Source organism: Enhydra lutris, unplaced genomic scaffold, assembly GCF_002288905.1.
Source record: "Enhydra lutris kenyoni isolate GAN:26980312 unplaced genomic scaffold, ASM228890v2 scaffoldscaffold56, whole genome shotgun sequence".
NCBI classification, from domain to species: domain Eukaryota; kingdom Metazoa; phylum Chordata; class Mammalia; order Carnivora; family Mustelidae; genus Enhydra; species Enhydra lutris.
Window position 1 is genome coordinate 6,633,135 of NW_019154140.1, and position 25,671 is coordinate 6,658,805.

Sequence of the window (25,671 nt, forward strand, 5' to 3'; positions counted from 1 at the left end):
AGTCCTTGCTCTTCGAAGAAATGCCTCCATTTTGTTCTTTAATTGGGGTTTTGTTCACTCCCCCTCTTGGGTACTGGGAGGCTTTGCAAGCCCAAGGTGGTCTCCCTGAGGTCCCAAGGAGGTTGTTCAAGGGTTGACTCCGGTGGGTCCTAAGCTGGGTAGAAAGGATTGAGCAAGGCCAAGCCAGAGTTCCTACCAAGAGCCCACAGGCCCTGCCTGTGAAGGGTTAACAGAGCTTGAGTGTGGCTTTGTATGTGTGTGCTCGAGAGCAAGGTTGCATGTGCAAAGGCGCACGTCTCTCACTTGTGCGTGTTGGTGCCACAGCAGCGGGACCGCAGGCCAGCCTGGGAGAGAGGTGCTGCAGTGTCCTGGTATGAATGGGCCTCTGTCTTTACGGCTGTGTGAGCCTCTGTGTGTACAGGTCCCATTAACTCGCCCTCAGCCACATGTGGAAAGGGGAGGAGAGGCCCAGAGAAGCCCAAACCACTCGGCGTCCTTCTGATTTTAGAATGAAGTGGAAGACATAGGAGAAAGAAATTATAAAGACCCAAACTCACATATGACTAGAGTACACATACACACCCTCTCTGGGGCTGTCACAGCCTCTATTCTCAACCTTGTTGCCAACTTCCTGTTACTTCTCTGGGTGATTAGGGGTGAAGAATCTTCAGCTAATGCCCTAAACCAGATTTTAGATTGCTGACCCTATTTACCTCTGTGGCTGTCTCAGTGATACACTCTGTGTAACTTGTCTTTCTCTTGATTCTGCGTTTGGCTTCTCTTTCTGGTCTTACCTGCAGCTCCCGTGATACACACTCATACCTCCAACCCAGCCAAGCAGGCCTCCCTTGCACCATTATGTCTGGGATGGACAGGCTTGGCTCAAGTCCTGTCCTGAGCCCCATGTTCCCACTCCCCCTTCTGTTCCTCTCTGGGCCCCTGTTGCCCTTGGCTGTGGTTTGTTTAATGGAGCGACTCCTGTCTGGGAGCAACCCAGAGCTCAGGACACAGGGAACACTTGTCCAAACTGGCTATTTTTCACCAAAAGAGCCAAACCACAGTGATGGGCTCAGTGGCCTGGCCGGGTGCCTTCCTCAACCCTCCAACCACTAGCCTGGCCCTCATTTCCCTGACGAGGCCTGATTACCAGTGGCCTCCAGTTTAGGACTCCTCATTACCTATTAGGAGACCTTCTTAGCTGGAGTCTGGCACCCCATGTGAGGGGAGAAGGGAGATCTGGCTTCTGAAGCAGCAGCTGAGACACAGAGAGATACCCTGGGGACCAAAGAACAGGCCCACAGAGACCAACAACCATTCCGTATTTATCCCTCTCTTCCCAGTTCCTGGCACAGAGTAGGTCCTAAAAGAATAAATTGAGTGAAGAGTTAAATAGATAGAATGATAGATAAGCAAATGGGTAGATGGGTGGATGGATAGATAAATAAATGAAGACTCTTAGACCCAAGTAGATATTCTGATAGAAACCTAATTTGGAGGGTGCCTGACTGGCTCAGTCAGTAAATCATGTGCCTTAGGGTTGTGAGTTCAAGTCCCATATTGGGCATAAAACCTACTTAAGACAGAAATTTAAAAAAAAACAACTCAAACCTAATTTGATTCTTTGTTTTAGTCATGGGAGGGAAGGAAGGAGAGACTTAGGTCTAGAATATTCAGCCATCTTACCCCAGAGTCTAAAGGAAATCGCTGAGCTCAGACCCCTTATAGCTCATCTTTGAGACTCCCCTGGAGGTCTGAGGTTGAGTGAAACTAGCCTCTTCTCCATGTTCGTGTCTATTCCTCAGGCCCCTTCTTGCAGAGGCTTCTGTGCTCACTAAAAATGTGTTCTGCTGCTGAGCAAAGTAGCAATGAGTCAGGGAGGAATGGAGGGTGGGGAGAAATGAGGCTCAGGCTGATGGTGGTGGTGCCAGGAACAGGGCCTGGGGACAAAATGTTTCAGGCTGGGCCTAGAGCAAAGTGTTATGAGCTTGGACTGGGAGACTGAGGACATTTCCAGCACCTAACACAGGGACCTGGCATATAGTAGGCACTTAGTATCTTTGAATTAATTAAACATTTCTACATCCTGTTCTGACTAACATCCCCAAATCCTTTTCCAAGGGGCATATAGGATTCTCAAGAGCCCTGGACCATTAAACACCTTCTTCTGGGGGTAAAATGAATCAGGGTCAGCAGCCCTACTGAGGGAACAAGGGGCCGTATGTGTATGTCCACCCCCACCATCCAGTCCCCCTCCTTCATCCTCATCCTCATCCTCCCTCCAACCACCATTTACCTTGGCGTTGATCCAGAAGCCGGCGGCACCAGAAGGGAGCAACACAAAGCCTCCATGCTCCGTGCATTCGTGCATGTGTGTATGTGTGTGATAGTCTCATCTCAAGCTTAGGCAAAAGGCCTCCTCCCCCCACTGCCATAGGATGCTGTATGGGGCTGGGGCTCCTGGGGGTAGGGTGTGGGGGCGGGTCCTCTGGTGGAGAAAGGGCTTCGATGATAAGATGGGAAACTCCACACCAGGAAGGCCATAGCTGCAGGGCTCAGAGACCCCATTCAGGAGTCCCGTCCCCCAGACCAGGCCCAACAGATCATCTCTGCTGCTGAGGTCTTCATGGAAGGAAATGCTTAGAGCTTATCCAGGGCCCTTGCTCCTGAAGTTTGATCACTATTTCTCGCAGCAATTTGCCTTGAGAGAGGCCAAGCAGCAGTCTTTCCTTACAGCGCATCCATGGTCAAAGCTGCCCTCTGAATTAGATCTAGAAAGGCTGTGTTTTGAGGCCCAAAGAGGCTTGCCTCTAGTCTGAGTGGAGCCCATTTTCTGAACAGACACAGAACTGTTGGCTCAGGGCAGGCAAGGAAAGGCCTTGTGAGCCAAGAGAAAACAATTAGGAGTAATTACCATCAAGAGAGGCCCCCAGTGAGGGGTGAGGGTGGGAAAGGCCAGTCTGTTTAAGAGGAAGCTCAAAGTGGCAGACTGATTTTGGGGAAAGAAATCGGAGAGAGGGTGGGAGGAAGGGTTGAGACTGTGTGTTGTCTTTCTTTTCCAGTAAAAGAGCAGGACCCTCCCGCCTTGGCCTCTAGCTTGAACTAAGTTCCACCTCTACAGGGGCTTTGTGTACGGAGGTGGGGGTGGGGGAGCAGGAGGGCACAGGGCTGTGCATTCCTGAGATTCTCAAACCAGTCGGAATGGCAGAGGAAACTCCATACTGAGGGGACAGAGCAGGAGACACAGAAAGAAGTGAAAAGAAAATAATGGAACACCGTGGAGCAGGGCAAAGTCTCCAAATGTCCCTACATACACACCCTTGATTCCTGAGCTCCTGTGGGGATGAGCTCTATCTGCTTGGTATCAGCATCTCCCTCCTCACCACCCTCCCATCCTTAGCCCCCCCCTTTCTAGGTTAGAACTAGAGGCCTCAAAGGAAGTTTTGCTAATGTGGGGAGCCCAGAGTTGGTGACAAGAATGGGAGGCAAAAGACAGTTGGAGAAAGGGTTGTTGTGGGAGGGGTGAAGGGAATTCCTTGGTACCCCTTTCTGGAGAAGCCAAGAGGAAATGAATCCCAAGGGAGAGGGATCCCACCATTCCCCTTGACCCTCCAATCTAAGGTGAAGAGACAAGGATCTCAATCCTGCTCATGAAACAAAAGAGGGAGGGTTAGCCTTTGCAGACCTCAGGAAGGTTCTCTTCTTTGTTTTCACACTGATAGACCCCCCCCCCCATGATATCTGGGTCACATGATCGCCCTGTCTTGAGATGAAACCATGCTGGCTGTATGGCAGCAGTAGCTCATGGGGCTTTTAGGGGCTTTGGAGACATATGTTCTTGGCTTGGAGTCCCTGTTCCTATCACTGACAGTCTGAGACTTTGGGCTTATTCAATCCCTAAACTCATTTCCTCATCTGAGAAATGGGGATAAGGAATAGTACTACATCACACACTTAGGGAGGACTAAATGAGGTAATGTTTATAAATGTTTGGCACGAAAGGCTGGGACCAGGGCCTCTATAAATGCTTCTTCTTGTTGTTAATATTAGGAGAAGAAGATAGCTCTAACTGCTAAGTGGATGACACATCTGAAGCCGGGGATCCCGGGTGGGACATAGTCTGAAACAGACACAAGGTGAGGACCTAAATCAGCAGGAGAAGCTGGCAAAAAGGGAAGCACAGGCACCTGGGACACACAATGAACAGAATTTTAGTGAGAGACAGACAAAACACGAGTCAATTGATACAGAGATGTTGGGGTTCAGAGGTGATGGCCAAGAAAGCTTCAGATGTTTTCGATGCAAAAAGGTGGTTTTATTAGCACAGGGACAGGACCCGTGGGCATAAGGAGCTGCACTGGGGGGTTGTGACAGGTGTCTGATATATAGACTTTCAAGTTGGGAGGGGGTTAGGGACAGCACAAGCCTCCACGGTATTTTGGAAACAAGGTTTCCAGGATCCTGAGGGGGCCAGCTACTGTAAAGACAATGTCATTTATTACTATTTAGTAAAAACTCAGTCACGAGACCTTTCAGATGTATATCAATGGGCCATATGCTTGGAGAATGACTGCTAACACATATCTTGGCGGGGGGGGGGGCGGCTGGTAGAAATAAAGGAAGTTTCCAAAGGAGTTTTTATATGTTAAAAATATAAAAAGGATCACAGGATCCTGAGGAGTCGGGCTGATTTCTTTTTGCCCTTAGCAAAGTGTCAACATCAAGGCAACTGAGCTCCCAGAGGAAGGTCACTCTGCCTGTTTCAAGGACTTGTCAATGATGAGCTTTAAGTAGTAAGGCAATCATTGTTTCTTATTTCCCACATCATAAATAATATAGTCAGATATGAAATGCTACAAAGAAATGAAGGTAATGGAGCTAGGGAGTGTGAGAATTGAGGTGTAGGGGTGACACTGCCCCAAGAGCATGGAGGTGGTGAGGGAGTGGGTCAGGAGGAGATCCACGGAAAAGCCCTCCAGACATAGGAAACAGGAGGTAGAACCCCCGAGAGATGGAAGCAAGTTTGGTTAGATAAACAGCAAGGACACCTGTGTGGCCAAGACTGGTGAGCCCGGGCTGAGTGGGAAGGCACCCTATTGGAGGTGCAGGGACCCGTAGGCCATTGTAGGCGGAGATCACTGGCTGGTGGTGGGCTGCTGGGGAATGGAGCACAGGTACACAAGGAAGCAAAACTGTTTCCCTGGAGTTCAGAATAGTGTCTGGAACATGAGTTCCTTGAGGAACAGGACAAGCCTCCCCACCTTCCCCACCTTCCCCCCTACCCTTGGGCCCTTTGTAACTTTCTGCAGTGCAGGATCACACCAGGCCCCCCAGGAGCAGTTGGAGACAGAGGTTGACTCTAACTCACAATCCAGTCCAGGTCCCACTTGGAAGGAGTCTCCTCCCTGTTCAATGAAGGACATGCAGATCCAGGCAATTGTCAGCTACCTTTAGCCACATTCAGGAATCAGAAAATAAGAATGGCTTGAAGGCTTCCCTCCCTCCTCGCTTCAACCATTTTCAAACGGCTGAAAAATCTTACCCATGTCTAGAAAAATATTAGAACTCAAGAATGTCCCGGGGACAACAAGGGACTCTTCTAACTCATACAGACAAAACCACTTCACCAACATACTGGAAGATTTTTCAAAAGCTGGTGCTTTCTTATGTTTTATTCTCTGGAGTGTGAGCTTTATAGGTAGGTTAGATTGTGAGGAGGAAGGGGTGCAGGAGAGGGGCAAGGAGACAAGGAACGCTGTTAGCAGAGTGGGCTGGAAGTCCTGACTGGTGTGTTTGGCTCAGGAGGGCCCTCTGGCCAGCTCCACAGACAGGTCTGGTTTTGAAAAGTGCCAGGGAGCCATGGATTTGCATGTTATTTGCGTTCCAGGCTTCAATTCCAGGTATGTGGAATGAAATGAATGAATGCACAGTATTCAGACTCTCGGTTAAGGGGTGGACTCAGGAATCCAGACCACACTGAGGATCCAATCACTGGTCCCACTTGGATCAGGAGACATAAGACACAGAGACAGAATAAACAGTCAGAGACAGAAAGACAGTTTTAGAGAGACAAACACCACCAAGTCCTTTTTTACCAGGGAGTTTCCAGTCAAAGCAAGAAAGCAAAATCCACAGAATTTATTTTAAATAAATCAACTTTTAAGAACTAGGGAGAGAGTTACACACAGGTAGATAAACGTAACATCATCCCTGACTTATCTCTACCTCTATCCCTCCATCATCCACACCCAGCTTCCAACTGGAGTGTGTGCCTATGACTTGGCCTTCTTGATAAGATCCTTTGCTTGGTGTCTGCCTAGCCTCCAAATTAGTTAAACTCTAAGGTCCATAAGGACAGGTGGTCTTTATTTCCTTTGTCAAACCATCTTTTCACTCCACCCTCCAGGACCCCCAAGTCCAGTGCTTAAACACTTGCTTATTAAACACCCAGTGTAAGGGGTTCCCCAGAATATCAGAAGAGGCAAATGCCCTCCAGGAACTTAGCTCTGGCTAACAGACAAGATACAGGCAGCAGGTAAAATGGTCCATTTAAAGCACAAGACAGAACGGGACTCAGTCTATGGGAGATGTACAACAGCACTGGAAATAGAAAAGACAGAGAAGACTACAAAGATGTGTGGTTAGAAAAAAAAAATGCTATGATTAGCTCCTTGGGACAGAGACTGAGGCTCCGGAAGGGCATGCTGAACTGCCAAGGAAGATGTTTAAGGGTAGAGTGGGGCATCGGTTTGGGACCACGAAGGAGGTGCAGCCCCACGGCAGGCTGCCATAAGCAGTCCTCCCTCCCCAACCCTCGAAATACTGTCTCCTCAATCAATGTTTAATGCAGTTACCCTACTCCTCACTGGCCAGCCAGAGAAGCAGCTTGCACTCCTGGCTTGAAGAAAAAGCACCAGATCATTCACCTGCCCTCTGTGGCGACAGGTCTCAGTCTATTCCTGATGTAAAAGTTGGATTACAAATATGGAGTTATAAGATTTTCTGATTATAAGGGCTACAGCTGGGGTGCCCCGGTGGGTTAAGTGTCTGCCTTCAGCTCTGGTCAGGATCCCAGGGTCCTGGGATCAAGCCCCACATTGCATCGGGCTCCCTGCTCCTGGGGAAGCCTGCTTCTCTTTCTCCCTCTGCTGCCACTCCCCCTGCTTGTGCTCTCTCCCTCTCTGTGTCAAATAAATGAATAGAATCTAAAAAAACAAAAATAAGGGCTAGAGCTGTCCAGTTAAGAGATTTTAAGATAATGTGATTCGGGAAGGCTTCACGGAGATGGGATTTGGGTGTGTGCGCTCTGGAGGTATTTGTGAAAGAAACACAGGAGTAAACTGAATGAGGTGTGCCCCACTGACTGGACTCTGGGCTCGTTGTACATCTCTTTCTCACACTTTCCCTTCCGGACACTGACGCTCTGCAGAGTGGAAGGGCAATCTCCAGAAGTCAGGCAGTTGATGGCTACTTCTCAGCTGAGAATGCCAAAGTCAATAGCTATCACCTGTCCCATTAGGGTAAGACTCAGACCTGGGCCTTAACTCCAAGACCAAGCCATATAAACACTGGCCTTAAACTTGAACTTTGAATCCCTACATTGACTAAATTCTATTCCAAGCAGGATCACGGCCCTCCACATTTCAGGATCTTAGACTCTGACAAGACCCTAGATATCTGGTCCAACCACTCACAATGAGAATTATTCTTGCCCTATCCCTGACAGCCCAGAGAGGCAGCCTGTACTAATATTATTTCAAGGTTTATCTTCTGGCTTCGAGTTTCTCTTTTGTATCCTCCAAGGGATTCATGTGTAAGTTCTCCCATATCTTAGTGGATGACCAGCATGACCCCACATACCCTTATGTCACTCCTTACCTCCAAAGCTGGGAATGATGGTCATGAACTCTTACTAGAGGTCAGGGTTCAGCACAGGTGAAATAAGGTTTCCATCTCTAAGGAAACATGCTGGGCTGAACCTTACATTTTAGGATGATTTTGAAGCTATGGGTAGCTTCCTTTTGGGCAGCGAAATATGGTAACTTTTCCAGGAGCTCAGCATGTGGCCTGTCAGAGTCAACTACAGGCCATGAAGGTCTATATTCCACCTCGCCCTGGCTCATCCAGGTGGAGCAAGAGAGAAGGCAAAGTCCAAGTGTCTAGTAGTCTATCTCTCTTACTCTGGAAAGACGTATTTGAGAGCTGGAGGGATGGCATCGAAGGACCAGAGGCTGCAACATTAAAAACACTGGGGTTCATAAGTGAATCCTCTCCCTCTCTTTAGGCCTTTTATAAGCCTATGCCTTTTATAAGACTGTGGTTCCTGTTGTGTTGAAGGCTCTGTATCTAGACTGAATTCATCATCCCTCAAGTGTTACTTTTTAAGGGGAGGTAGATGATTACGAGCACTGAACACACGGAAGAAGGAAAAACCAGAGAAAAGGCAAGAGGCTTTAGTTTAAAGCAGTTTAGCTAAGATATTGGTAGCATGCCCTTGGCCATGGAATGCAGAAACCTCTTCTTGCCTCACTGGTCATCTAAGCCCACCCTTACATGAAGGAGAAACTAAGTTCCCAGATACTAGTCCTGAGTCTGTTGGCTAGTTCTCTGGAAAAATGGCCCACTACAGGAGTCTATATTTGGTTTCCAATGAGCCACCCTGGGCTACAACCTATGCCTCAGCTTGGTCTACCCATATAGGGTGGTCTTAGGATCACTAACTTCGCCTTGTGTGAAAATGCACTGGTCAGAAAGGGGTCCACGTTCAGACAGGCTCAACAATTCCTTATATATTTTTCAAAGTGCTTTTGTTGCATGTTTCATTTTCTGTTCTACATGGCAATAAATATTTGCTGCTTTGGTCTGTACAAAAGATCTATGAGGAAGGTAAGACAGATGTTGTTATCTAAATGGACAAACAATAAATACAGACAACTCTCTTGTTCTGAGTCCCCCCCCAGATAATAGCAAAAGCACCTGGAAAACTCAGGTCTTTTGACTCCTAGTCCAAATCTATACCACACTGCCATCTTTCAAGTTGTCACTGACATACATTAAGTACCAAGAACCCATGTGCAGGAGTCCTACAATGAGCCTGCACATTGCAGCTTTCTAAAAGAGAATGTGAAAGGTCTCAGCAACTCATAAATAGAAAGCTATTTATTTCCTATAGAAAAACATGAAAGAAAGAAAGAGAGAAAGGAAGAAAGAAAGAAAAGAAAAGAGAAAAGAAAAAAGAACAAAGGAACAGTGGTCTTCCCCAAAAAGTCAGGCAGTTATGAAAAAGGTAGGACATCTGGTTGTTGGAGTGGAAACAGTAACATTCAATTAACAATGGAATATTTAAAAAAAATAGTTTTCTTTTCAAATTGTAACCTGTGGTAAAACATAGAAAAATGTACTAAACAAGCTTGGTATAAAACAGAGTAAAATTTTCAAATAAGCCCAGAGAGAAAGCACAATGTTGGAAAGGATGGGGTACAAGGGAAGAAGAGAAAATATTTCATACAAAACTACCTATTACAATACAGAAAAAAGTATAAAACGTTCCTATTTTGGAACTTAAGTACAAAATGACACTGGCATTGGATCGTTTCACTATCTAGCCTGAGGAACGCTCAGAGGGTGGGGGAGATGCTAGAAAGAACAAAAGGAATAGCAGTTTTTTAGTCTCAAGTTGATCAGTCCAAATTCCACCCGTTTTCCAGTTGAAAATCTTGCCTCCCTCCATAACCTCTACCCCTAAGCCAAAGTTCATTCAGGCCTCAAAATATTGTTACGAAGTCCACAAACACCCTACACATAGGGGCTGGGATCTGTGCGTGCCACAGCTAAATCTGGAAAATGGAAATAAACCTAGAGGCTAAAGTGGTGAACACATTCAGCCTTTTTAAAAAAACACATATCCCTGTGAAATATATATATATGTGTGTGTATATATATATATATATATGTATATATATATATATATTAAATTCTCTGTGGTTAGAAACATGTTTAAACTAACTAGCCACAGACCACACTAGACCTGCATTCATCCAATGCTGGAATTTTATGCTAAAGACTGAGGTCCTTCTTCTTGGTCAGAAGTAGGTGGCAGTAGAAGTGGTGCCTTGGTTGCCCCACTGAACTGCTCCCTGGGTGGGTCTTCTCCGTATCATGTGTTCTGAGCACATGCAAACCCCTGCTTTAAGGAAAAGGACTGCCTGGGACTTTGGGGTCCCCCCAGGGCTCATGTGTTGTGCCTCACAATGGGAGGAAGCTACGGATGATAAAACAGCCTTGTATAGAAGCAGACGGATCTCACAAGGAGGCATATAAATAGGGAAGTCCTGGAGGAGGGACTTTTGCATGTGACCCAAAGTCCAGATTACAGTCACTTTCCTGACAACACATCTTGAAAATCCTGCATGTATGTATGTGTGCGTGTATATGCTGGTGGTTTTCATCCCTACCTTTTTGCCCAAGCCCTTTCCTACCTCTTAGTAAGGCCTAACAACAAGAGTTTATATGAAACCAAGAATCTGTCCAAGCTTCTCTCGGCCCCCAAATTAGGGACTGAGTGAGGCTGGAGCCCTTTGAAAACAAGATGGCAGAACTGAAGAAGTGAAAAGCAGTCTCTCTCTTCAGCTTAGGGATGTCCCTCACCCCTTTCACAGCACCAAAGTTTCTTTGCAAAAATAGTATCTGAGATACAAAAGGAAAGGCAGATGTGCTTGTGAATGCATCTCGCCAGGGCCTGGTCCGGGATCAAGGGCTTTACAAGAACAGAGGGGTGGGAGCAGCTGTTTCCAAGGTCTCTGGCTGTAGACAACAAAGAGCTGGTCCCCCACAAGGTCAATGTCGGCTAACTGAGACAGTCTTCACAAAAGCTTTCGGTGGAGAATCTCCCAGACCATCCGCTTCCGGAAGTATGGCATGTGTTGCTGTAGGGACACAGAGATACCCTTAATTTTTTTGTTGCTTTTATCCAGACCCAATACTCCTTTCCTTCTCAGGGTTTCAATTAAAATAGCTCCAGTTGCATTTCTGGTCTTTCAAATTGCTCAATTCTTGATTACATGTAATTTTTTCCCATTGTTTTCTACTGCTATCTCTACTGCTATTTTCTCTTATTGTGGCCTTACAAATTTTATTGGGTATCACCAGGAGTCCCCAGGCTACACCCAAATGTCTCCAAGAAATTTTGAGGATGGTGTCTATCAAGTCCTATATGTTGAACTTTTCAGATGATAGGAGATCTAAGGCTTGAAAATCAAAAACTTACTTTTTAGGGGAAGAGTTATGGAACTGCAAGCGTTAGTTCCACACAAGGGCTATGGTGGAAAAGTCTGGTAAACCCATTAATTTAAAGTGGAGGGCACAAACCATAATCTCCAGTTTCAATCCACTTTGGTCTCTGAAGGACAACATGGACAGAAATAAACAATCACGAACTAAGGGAAGACAGATCAGCTGCATCAAGTGAGGGGCAGGGGAGGGGGCAGCAGGGCAAATTGTGCTAGGAGTACACAAGGTGTGGCCTGTTCCAGAACCCGACTGCCAACCAGATGAAGAGAAAATGAAGAAAACTTGCTCTGGTCCCAGTTCTCTATTTCTTACAGGATTTGAGGTAGGTGAGGGAAAGGGGCAGAGAAGAAGGCTCTGCTAATGACCAGCATTCCTTGACTACAGCATGTGATATAAGGGAACGCAGCAGGTAGTCTACCACTATCCTTCTTTTTCTTGTGATGTGGTCTGTGTGGTAACCACCACTGTGATGAACCATAGGCAGAGTCCGCTAGGCAGAGCAGATGGAGGGGAAAAACATCTATCGGGCAGCTAGAGACAGGGTAGTCACAGGGCGCCTTGCTAAAGGCTCAGCTCACCTGTGTGAAGTTGATCGGTCTGTCTTTGGTAATGCAGTCAGCATATTTGCAAGCAAACATGCCACAGTCGCTTCCATTCATCTGCTGTGGAATTTCCTGAAAGATCAAAAACAACAAAAAGCTGACATCTTTCCAAGCTTCTTTCTTTCATATTAGATTATAAATAAGAACCAAAGGATATAAAATGTTACAGGTTTCCCTGAATTCTGAAGAGGTGACCCTAAGTCCCTCACCCAGAATGACACAAACTTGGAGAAAAAAAAGAACACAGCATCTCAGTCAGGTCTTCATATTAATATTCATCTTCATATCAACCACACAGGAGACTATCTTAAGCTTTCATGACACCTAAGGATGTAAAGAAAAGTCCCTCCCATAAGGGCCAATCAGCAACCATTTCCCACAGCAGTGAAAAAGCTCAGTAAAACAGCTGGGCATTCAAAAAACCTAGTTCTACATAAGAAACACATGACCAGTTTTCCCACAGACAGCTTACTCTATCTTCCCTGAGGAACCAAACAACCAAGCTGAAGTCCAGCTAGACACTAAGATAGAAGGTCCCTGAGAATCAAGCAATAAAATCCTATCCTTCGCAAGTACCCTAATCTCAGGATTTCCACCTGATGAGATGAAATGTACCTGGCTTTTCTTGCTGAAAAGCTGCCAGCCATTGGTGTCAAACTCTTTCCTTTTCTTGTCAATGCTTTCTTGCTTCAGGTATTGCCTAAAGGTATTGGGAGAGAAGATGAGCTGTGGGGCACTGGTGATAGCTGCCACCCTAAGAATGAGGTTCACAATCCTTAGGAAGGGTTTTCAACTGCACTTCTGAGGAAAACAGTATATAATGCTGGGCAGGGAATCTTTGGATGGCTAAGCTTCCCCTGCAGCTCCCAAAATTCATACCCACTCTGTCAACCCAAGGGAAACAGGACCTCTGCCTCTTACACCCAGGTTCCTTCTACCTATTGTTCCTCCTGAGGAATGAGTTTTGATTCTTTTCCTTGGTTTATATGGTCCTTTAGAATTCGACCTCATGGGAGAAGGTTTCTTTAGCAATAACAAGGCAGTTATTCACTATTTATACTCTTGACTCTCCTGTGTGAAAATTCAACCCAAATCATAATTTGATGAGTGCATAGCTCATACAGAGCACTCTTCTTAAGTGCAAACTGTTCACCATTCTGGAACCTATCTCCTCCTGGCCACCAGAGTGGTAGAGTGGTACAGTGAGGAATAGGCATTTTGGAAAGACAAACAGATGGGGTATAAAGAGATCTGCATTCTGGTTCCCAGCTGAGCCACTAACTACTAGGACCTGAGCATATCAAAGTCACCTCTGTGGGTCTTGGTTTCTCCATCTGAAAAATCAGCAGGTTGGATTAGATGACTTCTAAGTAGTTTCTATGTTGACTCTTCATTATTTTAGTGCACTAGGCCAACAGTTGTCCCCATGAGGGTATCTTTCTGGTATTATTATATTATTATTAAACTTTACTTACTCAGACATAAAATATCCATTCTTACTCAATGTGACGACTTCCTTTATTAATCATAATCGCTCCACTAAAGGTATCAAAGAACTGACTTCAACAGTAGAAAAAACTCAACATATGCCCAACACCAAACTCTTTTGTTCTCAACTCTCTACTTACAGGAGGATCCTGCAGGCTTCGTTGTTTATCCCACCCATAGAGTCATAATAAGTAATATTCTTCTTCCGAAAGTCCACAACCTGGGGATAAAAAAAATTCTGTGTGTTCATAAAATAAGAAAAATAGTCTCTCAGCTTTCACTTCCCTGGAACTTGGAACTTTTTGCCAGATTTCCTGTGAAATCATGACAAGTTTGACTGACATTTTGCATTATACCATGCTTAAATTGCAGAGGGAAGAATAGGGGACTATTTACGTAGCACCGTTGTGGCCTCATTAATGGCCCTGAAATCTTTTTCTAGTACTTAGATTCTCCATCTGCCATGTGGGCAACAGTGAAGACACACATACTCTTCAGAGACTATAAGATGAATGAGATCATTTCCAGATGGTTTCAGAAAGATGGTAAAATAGTCATTTGTTTCTTTATGTGGAGAATTTCTCTTTAGATTTAATTTTTCAAATGTAATTCAAAACAGATTGTGAGATAACTTTTGTATTTTTATTAATATATTAAATGAATGTATCCATGTTCTCAGAGTCATAAAAAATATCAAACTATCAAGTATGCAAGGCAAGTCATAATTGGGCAGAAAGTACGTCACAGAATCTGAGTTGGCAGTATCATTAAGAAGTCACTTTTTCACCCCCTGCCTTGTCTTGAGAATGTTTAGCCTTACAACTCCCTTTTAAATATTTCCAGAAAAGGAAATTCCACAACTTTCTTCAAAATCTAAGTATCTCCCACTCTTGACAGGAAGTTCACTAATCTATTCAATTTTTAGGCAACAAAAAAATGTAGAATTAGTACTCACTACTCTGTATGTTCTATAATTCTATAGATTTCTTTTAAATTTGATTAAAAGTAAGAGAGGTACTCACAGCAAGACACCAGTGCACTCCTAGGTGAATGGGTACCAAAAGAATATCAACAGAAAATACATCCACTTTCTTTGTCCAACGTTTCACTGCCTGATAACCAGCCGTTTTTAACTTAGTGAAAAAAAAAGTATTAAATGCATGCACACTTGGCAATCCCTTCTCTTTACTTCGCTCCATCAACATATTCATGTAGAAATTGATTATCTGTGGGAAGAAATTAAATATATTAAAATAGATACTCAGTCCTTTCAAAAGAGTTGTGTTGTATGAAGGAAAAGCAGTTGCTGGGTTGCACAGCATGGTTACTGTTTCCTTATCAATTAAGACTTCAATACCTCAAAGCCTCATGCCCCTACATCAAATTCCGGAGGGATGAGCTATAGCTATACAGATCTACAGATATCTTATGGGGTTGAGGATCCATATGGGCACATGCTAGTCTGATCTGTAGAAGACTGAGGATTAGGTCCAAAAATGAGATGGAGGAGGAAGGGGTGCTAGAAGGTGAGACTCAGAGAAAAGGAAAGGAAGGAGCCAAGTAATTTGATAAGACACATTAGAGGTATTTTAGTCTACTGGGACTGGGTGAGCAACTTAAATGAATTCTGAGCTCACAGCCTAGTGTAATAAAGCGAAGACCAACAGTTCAGTCCTTAGATGTGGGTCACCTGGATTTGCACAGACCAAAAACTGTTCCACAACTGAAGACTGCCTTTTCAGCCTAGTAAGTCAGCTTTCAGAGATGACTGATTCTGGACTCAAGCAGAACTGAGTAACAGAATAAACCATCAACTGTACTAGAAAAACCACCTCTCAACTGCCTCGTTGCTCGGCACAGTCACCTCTGCAGAGGTAGACATGGATATCATATAAAAGCCTACATTACACGAGACCTAAAAGTCCAGACACAAACAAGAAGAGTCAAGTTTTCCTCCAGAATCTGTATGGTTAGCTTTCTCATTTTTGTTGATTCCATATACGCCTCCAATATCAAGCGTGAGTTCAAGAAATTTAAATGCTTGATATGGAAGATAGAGGATTCTTTCTGTTAACAAAACAATGTATTCTCTATTAGTGACTGTTGACTATGGTCCCTTTAGGTCCAGAACTCCTTAGTACTAAAGCCTGAAAGTTACTGTGCCGGAAGTTACTGCATACTTACTTTATGTGGCCAGCTGAGGCCAGGCCAGTGTCTGTCAACTGCAAGGAATGAATGGGCTAACTGATGCACATCTTGGAAATATGACTAAGAAAACAGGCACATTTTTCAGAATGCTTTTTGGGGAATGGGAAAACGTCCCTGTCCTTTGACAAATATTTACACACTAGGATGCCAGAGCAGTGAGCTACTGCCCAACAGTAGGCAACTACATACTGGGTAGGCAGCAGGGAACACTGCCAGGAACACACCGAAACATGGTCTAGACTAGAGAAAGGGCCTATAGATGAGGATGCCTCAGCAACTGCAGGGAAACCACACTCGCCATGAAGCAAAGCTCTGAGGGTGGGGGTGGAGGGGAAGACTAGGACTGAAGAAAGACACTGTTTTGCCTGCATCTCTGAAGACCAAGCAACAGGCCCAGCAGGTCAGAGGACTTACGCTGAGGCTGATCCTCTGCCTAGTGTGATGCTCGGCAGATACCTGGAGCTCAGTTATTTTAAATAATAATAATGAATCAAAACATAATTAAGGTCGCAGATTTCTCAAACTGAGCTTTTTAATCTAACTCCGACCCCAAGGATAATGGTGCCCAAGGACGATTTCAGGCTTGTGAAAGGCAGCCAGGAATGCAGGAAGACCTGCCCAACAAGCAGAGATTTCTAGACTATAAAACTACATCCTTTGGAGAGAGAAAATCAGCAAGAAGGGATTGATTCTTCCGGTATTCTGCTCATCCCACAATATTAGCCATGCTATGAGGCTAAAACCATTAATCCAAGGGGTGAAGTGAATAGGCAGATGACCTATCAGTCACTGTAAGCCAAACCTTCCATGGGCAGACAAAAGTCATGTACTAGAAAAGCAATACAGACTCAAGCAGAAAGTAGAGAGTAGGCAGAGAGATAAAGACAGACAAGCACATGAAAGCCATGGAGATGAATCTCCTTTAGGTGCCCTTCAGAGGGGCATCATTTTGAGGTCATTACCCTGAAGTATAAAAGGATGACATAAATGAGTATCACGCTACCCATGATTTTCCTATGTTTTTAGGAGGAAAGAGTTCCAGAAGCCAATGAAGTTAGACTTACACAGCCTGGGTTGTTTGGTTTCTTATTTTTGTGTTTTTATTTTGAGAGTGTGGACTATAAAGCTAAAGACCAACCCAGCTTAAGAAGAACAGAGACCTAATGATTCAGGATACACATTACCCATTTCCTTTGAGAACCCCTCTTCCATTGCTTTCGTTCTGCCTCCAACCACGGTTTCTCCACTGCCAGGGAAATGGCCTCCTCCAAAGTCAGCTTATTAATTAGCTCTAAGGAGTTGTCTGGGCTCTTTTTCATTTCCCCCATATCCCAGTAGGAGCGAGCGTGGTGGCCTCAATGTCCTCCCCATTAGCTGAGGATGTATAATCTGACATCTGAGGTAGAACTGAAATCCCAGTTTCCTCAGTTTTGCAGCTATTACTCTGTCCAAATGAGGAAAATTGCCATAGTTCGGCCAAGACACAGTTCTACCAAAAAAACAAGCTCGGAGTTAGAGAACAAAAAGAATCCTACATGTCATCTCACAGAGGATGGCTGAAGATGAAGGAAAAAGAAATGAGAGAAGGGATCACAGTGCTTAAGATGAAAGAGAAGCAGTGATAGGAATTTGCTTATATTTTGTGAAGACAAGGGTCCCTCTCCTCCCAAGGGGAGAGCCCTTCTGCACACAAGACTCTATTAGCTCCAAAAAATCTTGAATACCCCTTCAAACAGGGGGCTAAAAGTAGTCAATCAGTACTGTGCTACTGTCTGTCTTGCCAATACACCAGCATCTGGGGACAACTGCCAGTGTTGGTCCACCTGTCCCTCTTTCTGGGGCCCACACTTGTCTGTCTGCTTGCTGAAGCTCCAGTGCCTCAGGAGCTGCCCTTCCCGCTGCCTTCACAGCCTTGGCCATGAGCGCCTGCTTGTCTATGCAGGGCTTTTTGGGGGGCGGGGTGGGACTGTTTATAGTGTCTTGTTCCTTTGTGATTTTATCTGAAGAGCTGCCAGGCTGAAGCTGGAAAACTTTCTCTTTAAAGGAAAAGCCTACAGTGTTTTTAAACTAAGGACTCAATCCTTTCCCTGTATGTTACCGCAATGACATAAATGACCACTGCTATCTATATCTTCCTTCTCACCCAGTAAACCAGCCAAACTATTGTTTTCTCGTTCTTTTAGAAGTAAAATACCCCACTAACAGTAAAATTTCAACTTTTAACCCTTCCCAATTTTACACTCTGAACCTTTTTTTTTTTTAAGATTTATTTTTATTTGAGAGAGATAGAGAAAGAGAAGACCGTGCACACAAATAGGGGGAAGGGCAGAGAGAGATAATCTTCAACAGAGTCCTTGCTGAGCGTGCAGTCTGATGCTGCTCCTCGATCTCAGAGCCCTGAGATCACAGACCTGAGCTGTAACCAAGAATCACACGCTTAACCAACTGAGCCACCCAGGTGCCCTGAACCTTTCTAACTGGCTCTAGGGAAAAAATGTTCTGAAAGTTGTGGGTATAACAGTGCTCCTACGTAGAAATCAAGACAAGCTTCGATGGGGAAAAAGCCATTTTTCCTCTTTTACTTCTCTATGTTCTCACCTTGACCTCCCTGTTCTGATTTTTAAATTAAATCTATCCCTTTTGACCACAAAGCCCAAAAGACCAGCCAAGTAGCAGCATTTAAATAGCATGAGTCAGAAGATCATTCACTCCTAAGATCTAGACTATACTTTCAGGGATCATTTCTATAGTTTGTTAACCTAATTAATATAGACTGTAGACTTCAGGTAAGCTCTGTGTATTACATTTCTCACTGTGAACACGTACCCAGGATTCTTCTCCCATGGAAATTCAAGTAATGAATTATTAGAATCACTGCTTAAGTTTTAGAAAAAGACAGGCAGGCAACACCTATTTTTATGGAGTTGTGACAACTGTAATTATAATTCTCCATGACCCTGCATAAATCCCTGGTTTATCCAAAGGGCTAGTTCTATTAAAGGAACACTTTAAGAAGTAATTATAATGATGTGGAATCTACCAGTGAGTCATGTTAGAAACACTCAAATTTCCATTCTGATCATTTTATTCTACATGTAAGAGTACATTGCATATGATAGACACATCATATTCACTTAACTAATTTATCTCATTTTGCCTAGGGTCTCCCCACCCCCCCCTTATGGAATCAGTTTTTACTTCCTAAGGCAAACTTATTTCCTGTGCTAGGTTTGTCTAGTTGGGCTTAACGTTCTGTAAGCTGTTTCCTCTCTTCACTGAGCAATACTTAAATTTAACGGTTCCTTGGAAATAACCAGAAAGCTATGACAACTACCAATTCCCCATTTCCACTTTTGTTATGAAAGAATGCTAGACAGAGTTATGCGCTCTGATTTCAGATGCTGATTCCACAATAAAAATCAGATGACCCCAGTATACCCCTTATTAAGTCTTACTTCTAACTTTCCCACTATCAATCAAGTAAGAATACTTTCTCTATACACAAGGCTACTGTGATGTAAAATAGCTGAAAGACACCTCTTTCTCTTCAGAGATGAGACTTACAAAATAGGTAATTGGTCTGCCTTGTTAGCTTGGTCACCAGTGTAGTCAGTCTGCTATATAGAATCCATCTTATTTCCTCCTGCATTCCCTCACTCCCCACATAGTATTAGTCTTTTCCTTACGGTGTTCCCCCTAGCTAGGAAAAAGTCAGAAATACAGTGTTCCAACAGTCTAATGATTTTGCATTTTGGAAGCAACTACAATAATTAACAGGGTTTGCAAAATAAAACCAGAAAAAAAAAGACATGTCTGCTTGTTATTTTCCCCATTCATCCAAGTAAATTACTAGTAAGGGATGACAGGAAGGACAGAGTCCTGGAGGGAAAATGAAGAGACTGGAAGTGCAGTATCACCCTGTTTCTCCACATGGGATAGGGCACATTTAGTGCTGTCTAGAAGAGGACGTGTTCCCTGCCCACAAGCATTCAGGTACATGGGATCCATCTACCTAATCTGGCTTTCTACATCCTTAATGACTTTCTATTTCTCCCACTGATTATTGAGAAAGGTGTTGAAACCTCCAATGATAATTACAGCTTTGTCTATTTCTCCTTTCAGTTTCATAAGTTTTGCTTCATATATTTTGAATTTCTCTTACTAGGTGTGTTCATCTCTAGGTTAAGTCCTCTTGAAGAACTTATCCCTTTCAAAATGTTTGTCACTGGTAATATTCTTTGCTCTGAAATATACTTGGTATATTAATATAGTTACTTCATCTTTCTCTTGATTAGTTTTTGCATAGTGTATTTTTTCTATCCATTTACTTTTAACCTATCTGTGTCTTCACATTTAAAATGGGTTTCTTGGGGAGCCAGCTGGCTCAGTCGGAAGAACATACAACTCTTGATCTCAGGGTCATGAGTTTGAGCCCCATGTTGGGTGTAGAGATTATAAACAAAACAAAAAAAACAAAAAAACCCAGGAAATTTCTAATAAACAAATAAATAAAATGGTTTTCTTATAAACAGATCTTTTCTTACCCAATCTGACAAGCTCTGCCTTTTAACCGGATGTTTAATCTATACTTTCCAGTATGGTAGCCACAAGTTGAAAGTGACTACTGAGCACCTGAAAAATGACTAATCCAAACTGTGCTATAAACATAAATATGCTGCAAGTAGAAAATGTGCACTACACTTTAAAGGAAAGATACCTCTTTAATAAAATTTCAGTATTTATTACATGCCAAAATGACATATTTTATATATATGGTGTTCAGTAAAATATATTATTAGAATTAATTTTACTGGGGTGCATGGGTGGCTCAGTCAGTTAAGTGTCTGCCTTTGGCTCAGGTCGTGATCCCGGGGTCATAGAATTGAGCCCCATGTCAGGCTCCCTGCTCAGTGGGGAATCTGCTTCTGCTTCTCCCTCTGCTACTCCCCCACCCCTGGCTCATGCCTTCTCTCTCAAAAAGATAAATTTCTAAAAAAAAATTAATTTGGGTGCCTGGGTGGCTCAGCGGGTTAAGCCTCTGCCTTCAGCTCAGGTCATGATCCCAGAGTCCTGGGATCGAGTCCCACATCGGGCTCTCTGCTCAGCAGGGAGCCTGCTTCCCCTCCCCTCTCTGTCTCTCTGCCTACTTGTGATCTCTCTCTCTCTGTCAAATAAATAAATAAAATCTTTATAAAAAAATTAATTTTACCTCTTTCTTTTTACTTTTCTCAATGTGACTACTAGAAAATTTAAAATTACCTATGTGGGGGTGCCTGGGTGGCTCAGTGGGTTAAAGCCTCTGCCTTCGGCTCAGGTCATGATCCCAGGGTCCCACATTGGGCTCTCTGCTCAACGGGGAGCCTGCTTCCTCCCCTCTCTCTCTCTCTGCCTGCCTCTCTGCCTGCTTGTGATCTCTGTCTGTCAAATAAGTAAATAAATAAATAAAATCTTTAAAAAAAATTACCTATGTGGTTCACATTATATTTCTATTGGGCATGCTGGGTTGGATCGTTTACATTTAATGTGATTACTGATATCGATGAGTTTAAATCTACCATCATGCTCTTTTTTTCTATTTGTCCTATCTGTTCTCCCTTTTTTCTTTTCTCCCTGCCTTCCTTTGGGTTATTTTTTTCCTTATTTTTCCTTATTATTTTATCTTATTTGCTTATTAACTCTTTTTATTTTTATTTTCAGTGGTTGCTCCAGGATTTATAATATAGGTCTTTACCTGATGACAGTCTATCTTCATATAACATTATATCACTTCATGTACTTTGTAAAAATCTTATAGTATGTACTTCCTCTTCCCCACTTTTGTGTTATGACAAAACACAAAATGTAGGGGCGCCTGGGTGGCTCAGTGGTTAAAGCCTCTGCCTTCAGCTCAGGTCATGATCTCAGGGTCCTGGGATCGAGTCCCGCATCGGGCTCTCTGCTCAGCAGGGAGCCTGCCTCCTCCTCCTCTCTCTCTCTGCCTGCCTCTCTGCCTACTCATGATCTGTCTGTCAAATAAATAAATAAAAAAAAAATTAAACAAAACAAAACAAAATAAAAAACCACAAAATGTAATATAAAAATCCCATAATACATTTCTGCTTTAACTAGCCAATTGTCTTACAGAGATATTAAAAAAATCAGAGCATTTCCACTGCTTTTCATTCCTTTATATAGACTGAAATTTCCACCTCATAGTTTCCTTCTGCCTGAAGAATATCCTTTAGTATTCTTTTTTTTTTTTTTTTAGTATTTCTTATAATACAGGTCTGCTGGTGGTGCATTCTCTCAGCATTTGTTTGTCTGAAAAAAAGTATTTTTTTGAAAGATATATTTGTTGCATATAGAATATAAATTGACAAGTTTTTTTGTTTTTTTTCCTTTCAGTACCTTAAAAATGTAGCTACACTGTCTTCATGCCTACATGTACTTCTTTCTTGTATTCCTCTAGTACATCACATGTCTGTTTTCCTCTGGTTGCTTTTATCACTGATTTTCAGCAACTTATTATACTTTTTAGTATGGAGTCTCTTCTACTTAGGGTATGCTGAATTTCTTGGATCTGCCAGTCTAAGTTTCCAAATTTGGAAAATCCACCATTATTTTCTTCAAACTTTTTTTCTGATACCACTTACACTTAACTTTTCCTTTGGAGACTCTAAATAGAGCTCAGAATGCTTGATATTGTCCTACAGCTCACATATACTCATCTTTCTTCAGCCTTTTTTTCTGTTTCATTTAGATGGTTCCTACTGCTATATTTTCTAGTTCACTAGTTTTTTCCTCTGTAGTGTCCAATATACTGTTAATCCTACCTCATATATTTTTTATTCCAGAAGCTGTGTTTTTCATCCCTTAGAAGTTCAATTTGGGTCTTCTTTTACATTTTCCATTTTTCTCATCAAAATGTCAATTTTCCTCTAAATTCCTGAACATATAGAATGTGTTTGTAATATCCTGCCAATGTATGCTAGTTCTGTCATTTTTGTCATTTCTGAGTATTTCTGGTTTTTTCCCTGGTAATAAGTTGCATTTTCCTTCCGCCTTGCATGCCTGGTAACATTTGAATGGAAGCTGGACACAGTGGTTTCAAGTTTTTTGGGTTTTGTTGTTACTAGAATATGTTTGAATCGTTGGCCTTTTGTTCTGTGATACAGTTAAGTCACTTGAATCAGTTTCAAGCTTTCAAGATTTGTATTTAACTTTGCTACCACAGGTCCAGAGTGGCCTTTATTCTAGGGCCAGTTTGGCCCCACTCCTGAGGTAATGTCCTTTTGAGGCCTTTATTCATTGCCACATGATTTTTCCATTCTTAACTGGCTGGAATATGAACTATTCTAAGCACTTATGTTAGCTCTGAGCTTTGTTCTGATTCCTTCTTCCTGGTGGTTCTTTCCCCAGCCTCTGGTAGTTTCTTCCAATCTATGTACAGACTGGTACTCAAAGATTTGGGGTGGGGGGGCTCTGCCATCTCTGAAGCTTTCTATTTGTGCAGCAACCTCCCCTTCAGTATTTTAACCTCACAAATCTTAGCCCCTTTCACCTCCCTGAACTCTGAACCATGTCTCCTCCACTAAGCAAGACTGTCAGGCACTGCTAGGTTCTACCAGCTCTCTACCCTCAACATACCACCCTAGTGAGGTGGGGAAATCATCAGCTCATCCCTTTCATTTTCCTCCTCTCAGGGATCTCTGTTATCCACTGTCTGAAAATTTTTGTTTCATGTTTTGATTAGTTTTCTGGTTAAGCTGAAAGGGTAAACCTGATCCATCTTATTCTATTATGACCAGAAACAGAAGTCCTATCCATTCACTTGTATGCCTAAGTAATTTCCATATATCTTTAAATTTATCTGATGCCTTATAAAACAATACTTAGGCCCTCTAAGAAGTAGAACTGTCACGCCATAAAGCAGAATCATCAAGCCACTGGATCATAGAAGTCATCTAATGTAATCACCCAGAATTAATAAATAATTTTTAGTGCTGACATCCATTTAAAAATACTTTTTTGCTCCTTGATGATTTTCAATCTACTTTTGCAACTAATTCCTCCTCTCTTTAACCCTGACCTCCTTCCCTTAATTAGCTACTTCTATTAACTATTAATCACCAGACCAATAGAAATTGCCATCTATAACGTCCCTGGTCTTCTCAGCCTTCCAGCCACCTTTTGTATTCTTTACAAAGACAGCCAATTTCCACATTCCATTTCTGAGAAGTTTCATTTTCTTTTTTTATTATTATTTTTTATGGATTTATTTTTTTAAATTTTTTAAAGATTTTATTTATTTATTTGACAGACAGAGATCAAAAGTAGGCAGAGAAGCAGGCAGAGAGAGAGAGAGGAGGAAGCAGGCTCCCTGCTGAGCAGAGAGCCCGATGTGGGGCTCAATCCCAGAACCCTGGGATCATGACCTGAGCCAAAGGCAGAGGCTTTAACCCACTGAGCCACCCAGGCGCCCCAGAAGTTTCATTTTCTTACAGTGAGTTAAAAATGTCAGTCCTATCAACACAATTATTGGTACTTTAAAGCTACACAGAATTTATTCATCTGTACATAAATCCATTCATGAAAACCTATGTTTGAAAGCCTATTTTATAAACAAGCAATGTAGCCTACTCTTTTAGAAAAGTGACCAGAGAAAGGGTAGTCTAATGGCTTTCTGCACGTATTCTAAATATAGGACTTCTGAATTTTATTTTCCTTATAAACTGAATCTGATCCTTTTCATTTCCAAGGATCTTATATTTCTTTCTTTCTTTCTTTTTTTAGATTTTATTTATTTATTGTCAGAGAGAGAGAGAGAGAGAGAGAGAGTGCATGCACATAAGCAGGCAGAGTGGCAGGCAGAGGCAGAGAGAGAAGCAGGCTCCCTGCTGAGCAAGGAGCTGGATGCGGGACTCAATCCCAGGACCCTGGGATCATAACCCAAGCCGAAGGCAGCAGCTTAACCGACTGAGCCACCCAGGCGTCCCAAGGATCTTATATTTCTTGTCCATAAAATGGTAAGAATAATATGCCAGTCACTTATTTTGGAGAAAGATTTAAAAGCAGCCTATAAAACTGATAGGATATACAGAAAGAAAAGAAATGGCTATTAATGAAAATATCTATTTGAGGGAAGGACAGGATTGAAGAGAGCACAAATTACTTGCAAAAGATGACTCAGAATTCACAACTGAGAAAAAGAATTGTGTATTTTTAAATGAATATGAATACTTGAGGATATCTACTAATTCCTCATCAGAATGTTAGCTTCTCACGGACAGTAACTTTGAAAGCCTGAGAAGTACTGTACTTTGAAAATAGTGCTTTCCAAAATAGTTACCATCATCACAGACATGTGAATTGGTACCCGCTTTCAAAGTTAACATTCTGAACTCAGAATACAAGCACTCTCTACAAAAGTTATGGGTAGGTGTCATAGAGATAAAGTAGAAAAGGAATCTTTCCTTCTCTACTTTTCTAAATAATGTAACTTCCATGAACTTCGCTTGCTAAAAATCCAATCTTTGATGGGCCGGGAGAATGGAAAACATGTCCTGATGAATGCCGCCTCTGTAAGGGATCTCACCGAAGATCTCACCAAGGTAACTGCCACAGTAAACAGCAGACACTCGGCTCATATCCTACTCATTGCTGCCCCCTAGGAGGCTTTGCATAATTTACAACAAATGAGCTACAATCCCTATACAATAACTGATCCCTTTCCATTTGGCAGTGGCAGGCAGAAACTGGCAAGAAACCATACATTAATGTCTTCAAATAAAAAACATTTAATTGATGGATACTTTTGACAGTCCTTGATTTCCATTTTGCCCTTTTATCTGGTGAACTCTTTTTTTTTCCTGTTATGTGACCCAATATTCTAATATCATTATTTTAAGCCAAAAGAAGGAAGACGCTTTCCCCTAAAGCAGGACAGTATCAAACCATACCTTCCTTACCATTCTTGGTCAAAGATATTATTCAGGGAATAATTAACTTCTGCAATCTTTATTTTATTTTATTTTAAAAAGATTTTATTTATTTATTTATTTATTTGACAGAGAGCGAGAGAGCACAAGCAGGGGGAGCGGCAGAGGGA

General features: G+C 42.8%; 1 protein-coding gene across 2 annotated transcripts in view; it reads right to left on the reverse strand.

Annotated features, from left to right (window-relative positions):
* Positions 1 to 9,951: 9,951 nt before the first annotated feature.
* LOC111157954 (SUMO1/sentrin specific peptidase 1) overlaps positions 9,952 to 25,671 on the reverse strand; it is a 49,991-nt gene continuing 34,271 nt past the window's right edge. Inside the window, exons 14-18 of one of the 2 annotated variants that reach the window (XM_022519710.1) lie at positions 14,399 to 14,602; positions 13,517 to 13,596; positions 12,504 to 12,588; positions 11,865 to 11,960; positions 9,952 to 10,922 (exon numbers count right to left, since the gene is read on the reverse strand). In XM_022519710.1, the coding sequence (XP_022375418.1) occupies positions 10,860 to 10,922; positions 11,865 to 11,960; positions 12,504 to 12,588; positions 13,517 to 13,596; positions 14,399 to 14,602 (528 nt within the window). In that variant the 3' untranslated portion in view covers positions 9,952 to 10,859. The remainder of the gene's footprint in view (positions 10,923 to 11,864; positions 11,961 to 12,503; positions 12,589 to 13,516; positions 13,597 to 14,398; positions 14,603 to 25,671) is intronic. The other variant, XM_022519709.1, reaches the window with a different exon arrangement.